This window comes from Brassica napus, chromosome A4 (assembly GCF_020379485.1).
Source record: "Brassica napus cultivar Da-Ae chromosome A4, Da-Ae, whole genome shotgun sequence".
Classification (NCBI taxonomy): Eukaryota; Viridiplantae; Streptophyta; class Magnoliopsida; order Brassicales; family Brassicaceae; genus Brassica; species Brassica napus.
Genome location: NC_063437.1, coordinates 18,206,438 through 18,220,746, shown reverse-complemented (window position 1 = coordinate 18,220,746; position 14,309 = coordinate 18,206,438). Strand labels below are relative to the sequence as shown.

The 14,309-nt window shown below is 37.1% G+C and overlaps 3 protein-coding genes and 1 pseudogene across 3 annotated transcripts; 1 reads left to right on the top strand and 3 right to left on the bottom strand.

Moving 5' to 3' along the window:
• The first annotated feature begins 2,713 nt into the window (after window positions 1-2,713).
• On the top strand, window positions 2,714-4,681 carry LOC106366965 (phosphatidylglycerophosphate phosphatase PTPMT1-like). The gene is made up of 6 exons (XM_013806644.3): window positions 2,714-3,258; window positions 3,358-3,480; window positions 3,570-3,663; window positions 3,750-3,832; window positions 3,911-4,000; window positions 4,067-4,681. The coding sequence occupies exons 1-6, from the start codon at window positions 3,031-3,033 to the stop codon at window positions 4,451-4,453; spliced, it is 1,005 nt and encodes a 334-aa protein (XP_013662098.2). The 5' UTR covers window positions 2,714-3,030; the 3' UTR covers window positions 4,454-4,681.
• Window positions 4,682-4,712: 31 nt separating this feature from the next.
• LOC106366963 (monooxygenase 2-like) lies at window positions 4,713-6,575 on the bottom strand. Its single transcript, XM_013806642.3, has 6 exons — window positions 6,309-6,575; window positions 6,094-6,240; window positions 5,952-6,017; window positions 5,696-5,858; window positions 5,391-5,619; window positions 4,713-5,320 (listed from the first exon to the last, which is right to left on the bottom strand). Exons 1-6 carry the CDS (start codon window positions 6,515-6,517, stop codon window positions 4,797-4,799), a joined length of 1,338 nt encoding a protein of 445 aa, XP_013662096.2. The 5' UTR covers window positions 6,518-6,575; the 3' UTR covers window positions 4,713-4,796.
• Window positions 6,576-6,581: 6 nt separating this feature from the next.
• Window positions 6,582-11,402, bottom strand: LOC106366962 (glucomannan 4-beta-mannosyltransferase 7-like). Its single transcript, XM_013806641.2, has 8 exons — window positions 9,536-11,402; window positions 9,106-9,408; window positions 8,936-9,034; window positions 8,368-8,620; window positions 8,182-8,292; window positions 7,821-7,957; window positions 7,233-7,741; window positions 6,582-7,136 (listed from the first exon to the last, which is right to left on the bottom strand). The coding sequence occupies exons 1-8, from the start codon at window positions 9,746-9,748 to the stop codon at window positions 6,983-6,985; spliced, it is 1,779 nt and encodes a 592-aa protein (XP_013662095.2). The 5' UTR covers window positions 9,749-11,402; the 3' UTR covers window positions 6,582-6,982.
• An 81-nt stretch (window positions 11,403-11,483) lies between these two features.
• LOC111215274 lies at window positions 11,484-14,142 on the bottom strand (annotated as a pseudogene).
• Between the last annotated feature and the right edge of the window lie 167 nt (window positions 14,143-14,309).

Sequence of the window (14,309 nt, the reverse complement as noted above, 5' to 3'; positions counted from 1 at the left end):
TGTTTTATTTTAAAAAGATAATCTTATTTGGAAATTCAATGTTGTTTCCTTTTTTAAAAGATATCAAATATCAAATACTCAAACACTATTAGTTGGTGAACCTAGAGGTTCACCCTAGGGGGTGAACCCAAGAATTACTCCTAATTCGGTTATCAATTCCACCACTAGTTCTTAAAATCGTTTGAAACTTTATGGGTTGAAAAAGCTAATAAACGGGTAAGTAGTGGGTTAATGGTTTTCACATAAGAAAAAGTTGTTCGGTAAGTTTGGTTAGGGATCAAATAATCTCGAACATGAAATATAATTATTTAATCATTTTGTTAGTCTAAATGATCTTACATCTTAAATCTTTTAGAAAAGAGGATGAATAGACTAATCTTAATGGCTTCATTCATTACAAAAAGAATTAATTGGTTGTTAAAATCCCTAATCACCTCCTGAGCCTGAGTGTAAAAGCAAAACTAACAGAAGGCAAAAACAAAGGGTACCACATAGAACTTCATATGAGTTGACGATTATAAAACTGGAGATTAACATTATGAAAACTGTACGTGTATGAAACCGTATGTGGTGTAAATGTATTCATGGTACCCATCAGGGACCACCGAGAGTCATAAAGTGGATCCTTTATTGGTTCCTCGAACAGTTTAGGTAAACGTTTCCGTCATAGCGGCTCACCGCAGAGGCAAGATAGTGGTCTGTGTAGTCAAATGCGTCCACGACAGCGACAGCTTTTGGTGAAGCTGGTGGTCGGCAAGTGATTTGTACTAAGGAAATCGCAAGGTGTTTGTGAAGGAGACGGACTACACAGATTCTTCAGCTGATTCTTCACTCCTTTCTTTTTATATTTCCCTCTATTTTAGCTATAAACCTGTGAATTTTAACTAATTATGATTTTTATTTTATGATAACAAGAAGAACCCGGGGTTTCTTGCTATTTAAGGTATATACATTAATTGAAATCATAATGAGAGGACTTGAACCATGGTCCCTAAACTTTCTAGGTGAACTTTTCAAATACTGGACCACCATGAACTGGTTTAAGTCCAAAAGTGATCATGATTAGTCAATAAAAAACATTGGTGAAGAAGCTTATTACTTGGGAAACAACAATCAACTGGCAATAGCGCCATAGCGGCCTCAACAAGATCAGCTAAGAGCTCAGAGAATCCTTGTTCTTGATACTCAAACCTTAGATTGTTATCTCAAGAAACTACCATTCTCAAGCCCTTGCTTTAGAAGCTTCCAGCACCATAGCAAGATTTAACCAATCCTCAGCTGCATACTCAACCAAAATAATTTAGAAAACAAATCAACAAAAAGATGATAAATGTATGGTAAGCAAATCAACAAAATCCCGAGGACGGGCATTAGTTAACATCTATCAGCAGCTTTCATCTGCCATCTTTAGGATTATAAACGTGAAGTCTTTTCCTCATGCAAACATGGGCCTCTATTTTATTGCTTTTCAGCCCATTTGTATGTGCACCCTTATTGTATATTATATAAGTTTGAATTCTGCTTGATTGGTCACTTTGGTGTGTGGGGTTAATTTTTCGTGATTGAGTCTATGACTGACCTTTAAAACTGAGATGGATTGATGTCTTTTTGCTTTATTGATTGTAAATGTTGGTGTTTGAGGTGCTCATCGTTGGAATTCAGAGGTTTTGTCCCGTGTTTTGTAAAGTGTAATTTCAACTTTAATCTAATATATATCAGATGCCAGAAGAAAAAGTTTGAACTCTGAATAGAAAGAGAGAATATACCTTATTCCTATCTTTTTGAAAAAAAATATATTGATTTTTTTTTTAAAAACATTGGATTTATTTGAATTTTCAGAGTAAGCCATTTCAAACCCGTGATATTTTGGAATGATGCAAGAATGCCAGACTACTAGCCTCAGTTCAAAAAAAAGAATGCCAGATTACTCCAGAAAAATAAAATAAATGTTCAACCTTGATTCACATGATTTTTGAAATAAAATACTCTATATTCTTTTTTTTTTAACTGGTCCGGTTGTTAACACCATGATTTTGGCATTTAACTGAATACGTATCCTGATTCCTTTAATAGACATATACAATATTTGTTGTTCAAAAAAAAAAAGACATACAATACTTAAATAGATATTTGGTTAAAACACTAGTCAGACTCGAATCATCTACACATCATATTGCCATCATTGCAGTCGTGGGCTGTGGATAACTGGTCAGCTACTTTTTCAGCCCTTGTCGACTTTAAATCAGTCGACTATATATAGCCTATTTGCAGTAAATGAACCACTCCAAAGACAATTCTAGCGTGTTTGATTGAGGTGGTTGTTACCGATTTGCCAAAAAAATGCACGCAATTACTTCCGCAAAGTAATAGCATTGCAATGGACTCGAATTTAACTATTTTCAGCAATTAAAAGATAATGAGATCAATTAGTTGTTTTTTTTAAATTACATTTGAATGTATTATATTCCCTATATTAACACCACTAAATAAAAACCCTGTACTAAAAATATTAAAAAAATTAGAATCTAGCGACACAGTCTTCGTTTTATATTTTCTTATTAAATATTTGTTTTGATGAAAAGTTAAAGAAAGAGATAATCCTTTAGTGTTATCCGGCCCTTGTGCGAAGCGTGACTTTTTCTCCACATATCGCAATGACACGTGTCAACACGTAATTGACTTTCATATAAACGTATTAAGACAGGTGAAACTCTGTCAGCTTAGCAAATCCTTTTGGTTCTCCTCTCTCTCTCTGAAAAAGGTTTGAGTAGAGATTAGGCAAAAAACAAACTTCGATCCCCAAATTCGAAACTTTGATCACAATCTTCAATCGGCTCATCTCCGTCTCGTCGTCGCCGGCGTCTGATCGGATCATGGTGGTGAATTCCCGGAAGATTTTGAATTTGTCAAGATTTCGATTTCATCTCTGTATTACGCTTTAGGGTTTTCGTTTGTAATCGTGTGTATATAAAAAAGACTGGTGATTTTTTAGGATTGTTTGTTTGTTTGTGTGTGTGGTTTGATCGGAATATGTATATCGAAGAAGTGAGTGAGAAAGGGGAGAGATCGGTGGAGGAGGAGGAGGTTGGTGATGGAGATAAGGCTGTGTTGGTGAGCAGTGGAGACGTGGTTGTGTTGACGACGAAGATGGCGCTTGTTGGCGTTGGTGCACGTGCCTTGTTCTATCCGACTTTGATTTACAACGTTGTGAGGAATAAGGTTGAGGCTGAGTTTCATTGGTGGGATAGGGTTGCTCAGGTATAAAAAGTTTAGTCTTTTATGTTTGATTCGTTGAAAGTTTGCTGCTTTGTTTGTTACTTGGCTTATGGTGATTATTCTCTCTGATTGTGTCTGTAGTTTATACTACTGGGAGCTGTTCCGTTTCCGTCTGATGTTCCGCGGCTGAAGGAGCTTGGTGTTTGTGGAGTGATCACTCTGAATGAGCCTTATGAGACTTTGGTTCCATCATCTCTCTACAAAGTCTGTGTCTTTTTCTCTGACTAGTGCTCTGTCTTTTGGTTTCTTGTTATTTACTAACCTTTGTTTAATTTTTCTTGCGCTTGTGGAAGTCTTACTGCATTGACCACCTGGTGATTGCGACAAGAGATTATTGCTATGCACCTTCCATGGAAGCGATATGCCAAGCTGTTGATTTTATCCATAGTAAGTGTATTCTTCTTGTTTTATTATTTTCTTTGTTGCATTTGGTAAGAGTCGTGTTCATTTGATCTTGTTTTGTCTTGTTGAAGGAAATGCTTCTCTTGGGAAGACGACTTACGTTCACTGCAAGGCTGGTCGGGGCCGCAGCACAACTATTGTCTTATGCTACTTGGTTCGTGTTGGAATTAATCCCATAAACAGTTTGCTTCAAGATATCTTTTTTCTCATTGATTATATCTTTGCTATGCAGGTGCAACACAAAGACATGTCACCTGAAGAAGCATATGCCTACGTGAGGTCAATCAGGCCTAGGGTTAAACTAGCTTCCACCCAATGGAAGGTAATAGATATGGACACCTTATTTGTTCTGTTCTTCTTCAGTCTCTGATTCTTATCTTGTCTGCAGGCTGTTCTTGAGTACTACAATGTCAGGGTGCTGAATACCACTCAGAGCTCCTTAACCGATGCAACTTCAGCCTTGATCCCGAGAAGTACGAAGCAGGTTTGCTCTGGGAATGTGGTTGTGTTTGATGATGGCTCGGTGGTCGTAGTGACCCACTCGGATGTAGAAGGCTATGATGATGATGACTCAAGGAGGTCAATGAATGTTGCTGCTGGGAACGAGCTATGGGCAGCAGCTGCAGATCTGAGCATGGTCTACCGGGTGAAAGTGGTGGGACAAGCTGCTTTAGCGAGGATCTCGTGCATGTGGCTGGGCTTGCGCGAGGATCAAAAGCTCTCTGGGAAAAATCTTCCCATGAGAGGTATAAGCGTCGACATTTCTGTCTACTGATGATGATGATGATGAAAAAATGATGATGGTGAGAGTCTTGGCGAGTGTAGTGAATGTGCCCTTTTCACTGTGCTCCCGCAGTAAAAAAAGAATATAAATAAAAAGGGGTCAAATTAGATTATAGAAGACAAAAGGGTTTGTAAACTCTGCAAACAAGGAAAAAAAAAGACTTGGTTTTGTGGTCTTGGTAATGTAATGAAATACATGAATTAATCTTATTTTCAAGTATCCAAGTTTAAGTTTGTGACCTTGAGATTGATAAGATTAAACTAAAAGTTGACTTCACAGTGAAATAATTATGATCTCAGTACACACTATACAGACACATCAATGCCTAAGGAGTTCAGGTTTCTGAAGAACCAAAGAGTGGCTCACACTCAAAGTTTGTGTGTTCCAGCATTGGTCCAAGCCTCACTAACTTTGGTATAACAACATTGTCCCTAACGGAACACACAAGAGGATTGTCCCACTGCAGAAGTGCTCCAACTAGATTTGCGCGTACCGTCAACGGGAACGCCCGAGACCATCTCTCGCTCCCATATGACTCCATTGCCTCTTCAACTGATTCACTCCCTCCCTTGATTGCACCGGCAAGTTTATTCGCAAGAACAACCGAATCTTCCAAGGCACAGCAAGCACCCTGACCAAGATTTGGAGTCATTGGGTGCCAAGCATCTCCAACAAGAACCACTCTGCCTTTCGATGCTGTAGGAGCAACGCCAGGCCATAGCCACCTGTCTACAAGAGGAGTCCTGCTGATTGTTTCATCAGGTGTTAGGTCAATGAGGTCCTGCAGATCTTTAGGCCAGGTGCTAACCAGTTCTTTGGCTTCTCTTTTGAGGATAGCTGGATCAGTTATCTTCGGCCCTGCATAACTCAAGATATTATAATATAGTAGTACTTGAGAGAAGAAACTACGTTTAATCTTGAAATGTACCTAGAGATGGGCTGTTGAAACAGATGAACCAATAAACTTTTGTAGAAGAGACAGGTACATATCCAGCTCGAAGCCCTCTTCCGTATATGTAGTTCACCTTATTTTGAAATGGCTGTCCTTCTGGATAGAACCCAAGTCCTCGGAAGGCGCAATGACCGACGTATCTCGGCTCACTGAACCCCATCCAAGTAGCTACCTTAGACCGGATACCGTCACAGCCAATAACAATCTGTCAAAAGACATACATCAACCAAATCAGGCAAAAGCATATAGTTTCTGGTCATAGTACTACTCAGGAACAATACCTTTGCAAGTAGTTCGCTTCCATCTTCAAGTTCAAGTTGAGTGTCACCATTGGCATTGCTTTGTATTGTTTTCAGTTTTGAAGAAAACTTAATTGTTTCTGGAGGCAGCTGGCTAGCAAGTGTTTCCAAGAGTACTCTCCTCTCTACCGCCCGGACTTCTTGGCTATTATATATATAAGACATGCTTTGGTTACTCACATGAGTCAAACAAAATGCTCTTAACTACCTTGGTGAGCAAGTTAAGAAAGTGCCCTACCTTTGATCTTCATCTTTAAATGTGAAAGAACGAAGCTCTTTTCCATCTCCATTTTTCACTACCATCCTGCTCAGCTGATCATACCAACACACTCAGCTAAAACCAACAAGAGATCTCATTAGTGTTCAGAAAGAAACTGTACCCTTCGATTTCTAGGAACTGCGTCCGGAGCTGAGGTCCTACGGAGATAGCGTCAAGAACACGCCACCCGTTCTTGAACAGCGTCAACGAGGTTCCTCCGGTTCGAAGCGACTCTGATTGCTCCAGCACCACGGACCGGACTCCAAGACTAAACCATCAACCAAGATCTCCGGTTCAGTTCGAAGTAAATCCAAAGAACCAAGTTTGTGAACTTACCGGTGAAGAGAAACGGCGGTAGCGAGACCGCCAATACCGGCGCCGACAATCACTACGCTCTCCTCTCCATCACCACCGCTTGTTTGGGCTCTGGTCACGGTTAAACTAACCGGTTTTGAACCGGTTCGAACCGGATACCATCTATAGCTTCTTGCTAAAGATCGGCGAGGTGACTGAGGATAGATCGGAAGCAGAAGAGACGTTGCCATGGCCTCTTCGCTTGTGATTTTTTTGCCAGATGAAGACAAGTAGATAATGTTTATTCAACTATTTTTTCAGACATAGTTAGTGTTATGTGTAGTTAACATGCAGCCACGTGTACAATAAAACTATCATGGCGTCAAGTGAGTCTGTGACAAACAATCTTCCACATCCTTTGACTCGGTCAATTACCACGTTGCTTACGTCACTTTGGTTTATGTATGTGAATCTAATGGCTGATAGTTTCGTTGATGTACAAGAAGCATGAAGTTTCTCTCAGACGTGAAGTCCAAGTCAAGATGAGTTTGTATTGGTCACTTTTTGAGATTTATTGTGTTACAAAAAATCAATTGGTAATACAAGTGTATCCAACAAAAAAAAGGTGTTCTCAATATGGTATCAAATAAAAAACTTTTGAAACATATTGAGACTTTTTTGACCTATCTATGACTTTAGGAGGAAGCAGGAACATATTATTTGCCCACAAATCCAAAACCAACAACGAAGAAGGCTGCTGACTGCATTAGAAGGTACACATAGAGATAAAGTTTGTTCTTCCCATAGATGATATCGTAGCATCCACAGAACAACAAGTACACTCCAAGAAATAGTTCCAGAAAATGCACCCTGCCACAGATTGCAACAATAGTAGTAACATCAGGTTTAACCTCAAACTCGGTTAAGGCTCAAACCAAATCTAATATGTGACATCATCTACTTTACCTATCTCTGAATCTGACTTGATGTTCATTAGGTACTTGCCCAATCAGCTTGGTCTTGAGGCCATCACCTAGTTTCTCTGTCACAACCCATTCTTGTACTCTTCCTGTCTCAAACAAGCCCATGACCAGAGCCTTCGTTCTAAGCATGGACATTGCATTCTCAAACAGAACCCAAAACGCCAACAGGTAGACTGATCTTGGTTTACCGATTGCGATAAAGAGAGTGATCAAAGCAGGGAGATAAAACGCAGCCCATTTAGGAACTGTGACTTCTGGGAACAGAACAGTTGCTGGCAAGATAACACAGTAGAAGCAAAAGGTGAGGATGTGAGCCACGACCTTGCGCATAAAGAAGAAGCTGTACAACATATACAGCTTCTTCCATAGAGAAACATTCTCGCTTCTTATTATTTGTCCAGCCATTTTCCTGAATAGATTGGCAGGGCCACAAGTCCATCTATGCTGCTGGCTACGGAGGGCGTTGAATGAACAAGGTAACTCACTTTTCACCTTCAGATAACACAACTCAAAAGATCAAACAAACCGCATAACTAGAGATGCCAAGAAAAGGAAGTGAATCTTCTATAACCTTGAGATCATCTATATATAGTAATTTCCAGCCTCTGAGTGTGGCTCTTACAGCTACGTCCATGTCTTCAACTGTTGTCTGGTCATTCCATCCTCCAGACTCATTCAGTGCTGAGATTCTCCAGACACCAGCCGTTCCTACAACAGTTAGGAAAAGCTTAGTTAAGAAACATAAGTGAATTGACCAAAGGTCATTAGCTCAACTGGAAAAGACTCTGACAATTGTCACAGTTCGAATGACCGTTGAGACAATACTAATATTACATGTTGTAGTTTCGGGTCTAGAGGATTACAGGTTTCGGCCGAACCTCATTGTATTAAAAAAAAACAGAAGTGAACAAAAAGGCAATACCAAAGTTTACCATTGAAACCAAAGAAGGCAAATGTTGAAGATCCAACTTGTTGCTCTACTGTGAAATGGTAGCTTAGAGACATCTCCTGCAGTCTTGTCATCATGCATTGATCCGCATTCACTGTGATGATGCCATGAGATATGTTATAGCAAAATCAAAATTTCAAAATGAGGGAAGGTGTGTAAGGAATGTTACCAAACTCCCACCGGCCTTGAACAAGTGCTAACTTGGGATTGTGAATTAAGAAAGGAACAGTACGGTGGAGGAAGTCAGGTTCAGGCTGGAAGTCAGCATCAAAGATAGCAATATAGTCACACTGCTTCACATAGCTATGCTTCATTCCTTCTCTCAACGCGCCAGCTTTGTATCCGTTCCTGTTATCTCTTATCTCAAAGGTTATGTTGACGCCTTCTCTTGACCATCTCTCACATTCCCTTCTCACCAGCTCCTGTTTCCTTCCATGATATGCCATATGCCACATACCAAAAATATATTAAGAAACTCACTTTAACTCAACATATTCATAGGTCTAAGAGCACCATTAACCCTAAAACCCTCATTTAGGTTCTTAACTTTTTTTTTTTTTTTTAATAACTAATTGCGGACCATCACGTGTCAGTGGGGCCCGCAAATACTATAAGAACCCATCAAACTTGCCTCTTGCAGAAGAGAAGGAAGAAGGAATAGGTGGTTTTTAATAAAGTTGTGGGACCCACCTCCTAAGAATCCACTTAAGAGGTGGGGTTAATGGTGCTCTAAGTACCTTACTTGCTGGATCAGTGGAGTCATCAAGCACTTGAATTATAATACGATTTGATGGCCATGAGATTTTGCAAGCAGCTGCAATTGATTGCTCACAAACCTACAGAAACTCCACCAAAATGATTGTAACTATGTACATAACAAATTAGTATAGTTTGATTAGGCTGTTACCTCTTTTTCATTGTACATAGGTATTTGCACCAAAACCATAGGGAAGCTTTTACTGCCACATTCAGCATCATTCTCCATAGCTTCCCATTTGTAAACTTTCTCTGGCTTTCTCTTGAATAACTTGACATACGCTACCACAATCCCCATGTACATGACCTCAACGAAGTACATCACAGACATGATCAAGCATAGAGCCACCAGGAATTTGAAGAAGGGCACAACTACTATAGCTCTCGCTTGCTCCCACCAGAGGCTGATCCGGGTATTAACGACATCTTCTGAACCCAGTAAGAAAGATCCGTCCTTTCAAGAGAAAAATGTTTGATTGAAGAAACCAAGACTAAAATAAAGGAAAAATAAATCAAAAGCCATCGTAGATAACAAGCATGATGCAACATTTGTCATAGAGTTAGAGAGAGAGAGAGTGAACCAGTGAGAGTAGGAAGGAGGAGAATGTGTCGTGAGCAATACGGTGGAAGCTTGTAAGAGGAGACATTGAACAATCTCTCTGTCCTGCTCCCAACAAATGGCAGCTTGCCTCTGTTTCTCTGTCTCTGTCTCTGTCTCTGTCTCTGTCGTTCTCTCTTGTCTTGAGAGTCAACTGGGAATTTTCATCGGCCAAGTGGACCAATTCTAGTTTCATTTAAATTATTGTTGTTTTCTTCTTATTAAGAAATATTGTTGTTGGTATCATATTAGTGTTGCAAACTGACAACTACTTTGACATGAGCACGCTGGAAACAGAATAAACAATGTTTTGCTAATATGAATAATGTCAGAAAATTAAAATAAACATTTACTGCTACTTGAAGATATTTTCTTTGTAATCTTGAAAATAAAAAAAATCATGCTAAAAACAATAGAGAAGAAAAAACGTTCCTTATAAGAAAAAAAGAAGAACAAACTACTATATACAGTATATAAATTTTGCTATTCACCTGCTTGTAATTTTTTTTTCATTTGCATAAACAAATGTAACTTTTACGTAATTAGCGAATATCTGCAAGTAATTTTTATTAGTAGAATATATACAAGTAATTTTAAGGGAGTGAACTAGATACATGGTCAATTGACCTTTAATTATCACATTAGTTAAATTATATATAGACCAATTTTAAAAGAAAATGATTTCACTAAAGCTTGTTGTCGACACTAATGAAAATGATATTGGCCTTAATTTCTCTTTGGTTCTCCAACATATTTGTAATGTAAGCACAATGTCCTATGAAATTCTTTTTCACCTAGAGAAACATGATCTTTTTTCTATATCTTACAAAGTTACTTGTATATTATGAATGATATTTACATATTAAGCCTGATATAGTAGAATATTTAACAAAACAATAAAACTAAGATAATTACTTACCATTTCTGAAGATAATTAAACTTACCATATTAATGATGACAATTTTAAGATAACAGAGTTGTAAATCAACATTTGAAAGAGTTAAATATATATATGAAAGATTAATGACCGAGTACTCTTCTTAGTCATCTTTTTTTGTGCAGAAATATTGTAATCTAATAAAATATATTATATTATGGGATAATTTGCAAAATACCCTATTTAAGATTTGAAATTTGAAAAATATATTGTCTTTATTTTTTTTGAAAACTACACTTTCATTAATGTGAATTTACCTTTTTACCCCATTTTGATATTTCAATAATTAATATATAAATTTGAAATTATAATTATTTATGTTTAGGATAAATATGTGTTTAAGATAAATATATTTTTAAGATAATTATCATGAAGTTTATATAGATTTTAATTTATTTTGTTAACTTTATATAAACACAAGTCAAGTCTCATTCTATACAAATTTCATTATTTCTTGAAGTAGAGACCAAGTAAATTCTTCTAATATGATATTCACATATGTGTTTATTTTGTTTTACTTTGAATATGAACACTTATTATCATTCATCGCTTTGGCTTGTTATTCTTCTTTTTAATGTGACATGAAAACATGAACTCAAATCCAAGTAAATTTGCATGTAATCATCACTACCCTAGTTACTTGCTTATCAAGTTATCTGTTTGGGGGAAAACTCTTATGGACAGAGAAAGCAGAGGATGAATATTGGAGATGATTGACGATGATAATATTGGAGATGGGTTCGAGAGAGGGAGAGAATCTCATAGTTTCCATCCACATCAATCATTTTCTCAGGAATGAAGACAAGAACCCAGAAGCTAAACCAAAAGTTTCAAAGGATGAACAAAGGGATGATGATGACTAAAACTATTGGTTTTACCAAAAAAAAGGTAGAAATAGCGAACATACATAGTAGATGTTTATATATATATATATATATATATATATATATATATATATATATATATATATATATATTTATATAGATGGATACGCTTCTTGTATAGTTCATCAAGTTTTTGATCAACTGCATCGTGTACTGCAAGAAAGCTCTAACCAGCGCTGAATCTAATGAAAATGAAAAAAACAGACATGTTGTTTTCTTATTCTTGGTTTCACATTCTTAGTTTCACAAACAAACATAGTGGAAGAATAAAAGAGAAGCAGACCTAGACACTGAAATCTGATTCATGAATCAACAAACCACTTGAGATGAGAAAAAAAAATCTGTAAAACTAGAAAGAAAGGAAAAAAGATCAGAAATGGAGAGGAAAAGAGAAGGAGACGAGAAGACGAGACGCATCTTGCATTCTTTTATTTTTTTTCAAAATAATAATAATAAATTTAAGATATATTAAAAAGATATGAAAAAGATAATATGTAGTATATTAAAAGATATTCTCTAACGATTTTTTTTTATAATTTTTTGAAAATTGTTTAATAGGAATTGAGAAATATTAAGATTGGACAATTTGGTAAATTTATATATAAATAAGTGTATTTTTCAAAAAGCTTAAACAAGGGTGTATTTTTTAAATTATATTCTTATTGAAGTGCATTTATCCAAATTTATATTCCTAATAGTTCAGCTACAAACAACAAAAACCCATTTAACTCATCTAAACCATGAACAATGTCATTAATTATGAGATTCATTACCAAATTTTATCATATGTTTCAAGAAAGATCTTAAATCAGAGTGGTCCACCACTAGAATCACTTTTGCTATGAATTGATTGTTGGATTCATGTGAAAGAGCTTGTCAATCCTCAATCTCTTGTGCGCGTATTGAAAAGCAAAATTTTTGGACTTTTTCTAAGGCTGATGAAATTGTCCAACAATGCGATGCATATATTGACAATCAATTATTGGATGTTGGGCGGATCCACACACACAAACATAATAAAGTAACGATTGACAAACATAATAAAGTAAAGTAGTAATTATACAAAAGGAAAAAATATCAGTATTGTATACCTAGAGATGGGCTGTTGAAACATATGAACAAGTAGACTTTTGTTGAAGAAACCCTCTTCCGTATATGTAGTTCACTTTTTTTTCTGAAATGGTTGTCCTTCTGGATAGTAGCCAAGGCCTCAGAAGGCGCAATGACCGACATATTTTGGTTCACCGAAACCCATTCAAGTCGCTACCTTAGACCGGATACCATCACAACCAATAACAATCTGTCAAAAGACATACATCAAGCAAATCAGCCAAATCATATAGTTTCTGGTCATCTTACTACTCAGGAACAATACCTTTGCAAGCAGTTTGCTTCCGTCTTCAAGTTCAAGTTGAGTGTCACCATTGGCATTGCTTTGTATTGTTTTTAGTTTTGAAGAAAACTTAATTGTTTCTGGAGGCAGCTGGCTAGCGAGTGTTTCCAATAGTAGTCTCCTCTCCACTGCCCGGACTTCTTGGCTATATTTAAGACATGCTTTGGTTACTCAACTGAGTCAAACCAAGTGCTCTTAACTACCTTGGTGAGCAAGTTAAGAATGTTCCTACCTTTGATCTTCGTCTTTGAATGTGAAAGAACGAAGCTCTCTTCCATCTCCATTCTTCACTACCATCCTGCTCGGCTGATCATACCAACACACTCAGCTAAAACCAACAAGAGATCTCATTAGTGTTCAGAAAGAAACTGTAACCTTCGATTTCTAGGAACTGCGTCCGGAGCTGAGGCCCGACGGAGATGGCGTCAAGAACACGCCACCCATTCTTGAACAACGTCAGCGACGTTCCTCCAGTTCTAAGCGACTCTGCCTGTTTCAGCACCACAGACCGGACTCCAAGACTAAACCATCAACTAGAATCTCCGGTTCAGTTCGAAGTAAATCCAAAGAACCTAGTTTGTGATCTTACAGGTGAAGAGAAAGGGCGGTAGCAAGACCACCAATACCGGCGCCAACAATCACTACACTCTCTTCCCAGAACCGTGCTTCATGTGTTACCTCCAAAATATATAGACATTTTAAGATCTCAAATTTTCAAAAATCTTGTGTAGCATAGTGGTCTTATTAAACACACTATCTTATCAACTGAAGTTTGAACCCCAGAGTTGCTCTTCTTCTATTTTATCAGAAAAAATATTTTTTTAAGTTGTACATCTTATTTCTTGCGCATTATCCTACATGATCTATATATATTTTGTCTCTTTTTTTTAATCATCACCGTCTCTTCTTGTATTCAGATATATGTTTTTTCATGTATAGACCTCGTCATTAATTTATTTTTTTTTAGTGCTTTTAGTTCTCATCTTTATTAAGTTAACATCTCACACTAATTTATACTATGGTAGAGTTATTTGTTTATTATAAAGCTAATTATAAATCATAGACTCACGAGTTTTTTTAAGTGATTAATTTTTCTTAATCTTTACTTATTTAAATCATAGTACTGCTAATTTTTCTTTAACTATACATTATATTTTTATCAAAAAAAATTATTTGGTTAAAAGGCCCTATTTTTACATTTGTCTCAAGCCCCGTAGATCTTCGCACGGTACTGTCTCTTCCCCATCACCACCGCTTGTTTGCACTCTGGTCACTGTTAAACAACCCAGTTTTGAACCGGTTCAAACCGGAAACCTTTTGGCTAGAGATTGGAGAGGTGATGAGGGAAAGATCGGAAGCACAAGAGACGTTGCCATGGCCTCTCGTTGCTTGTGAATGCTTTTTTCAGGTGAGGACAAGTGGATAATGCTTTATTCACTTAATTTTTTCAGACATAGTTAGTGTTATGTGTAGTTTAATATAAAGCCACGTGATAAACAATCTTCCACATACATTTGTCAAATTCCTCATCCAGAGCTCTTGC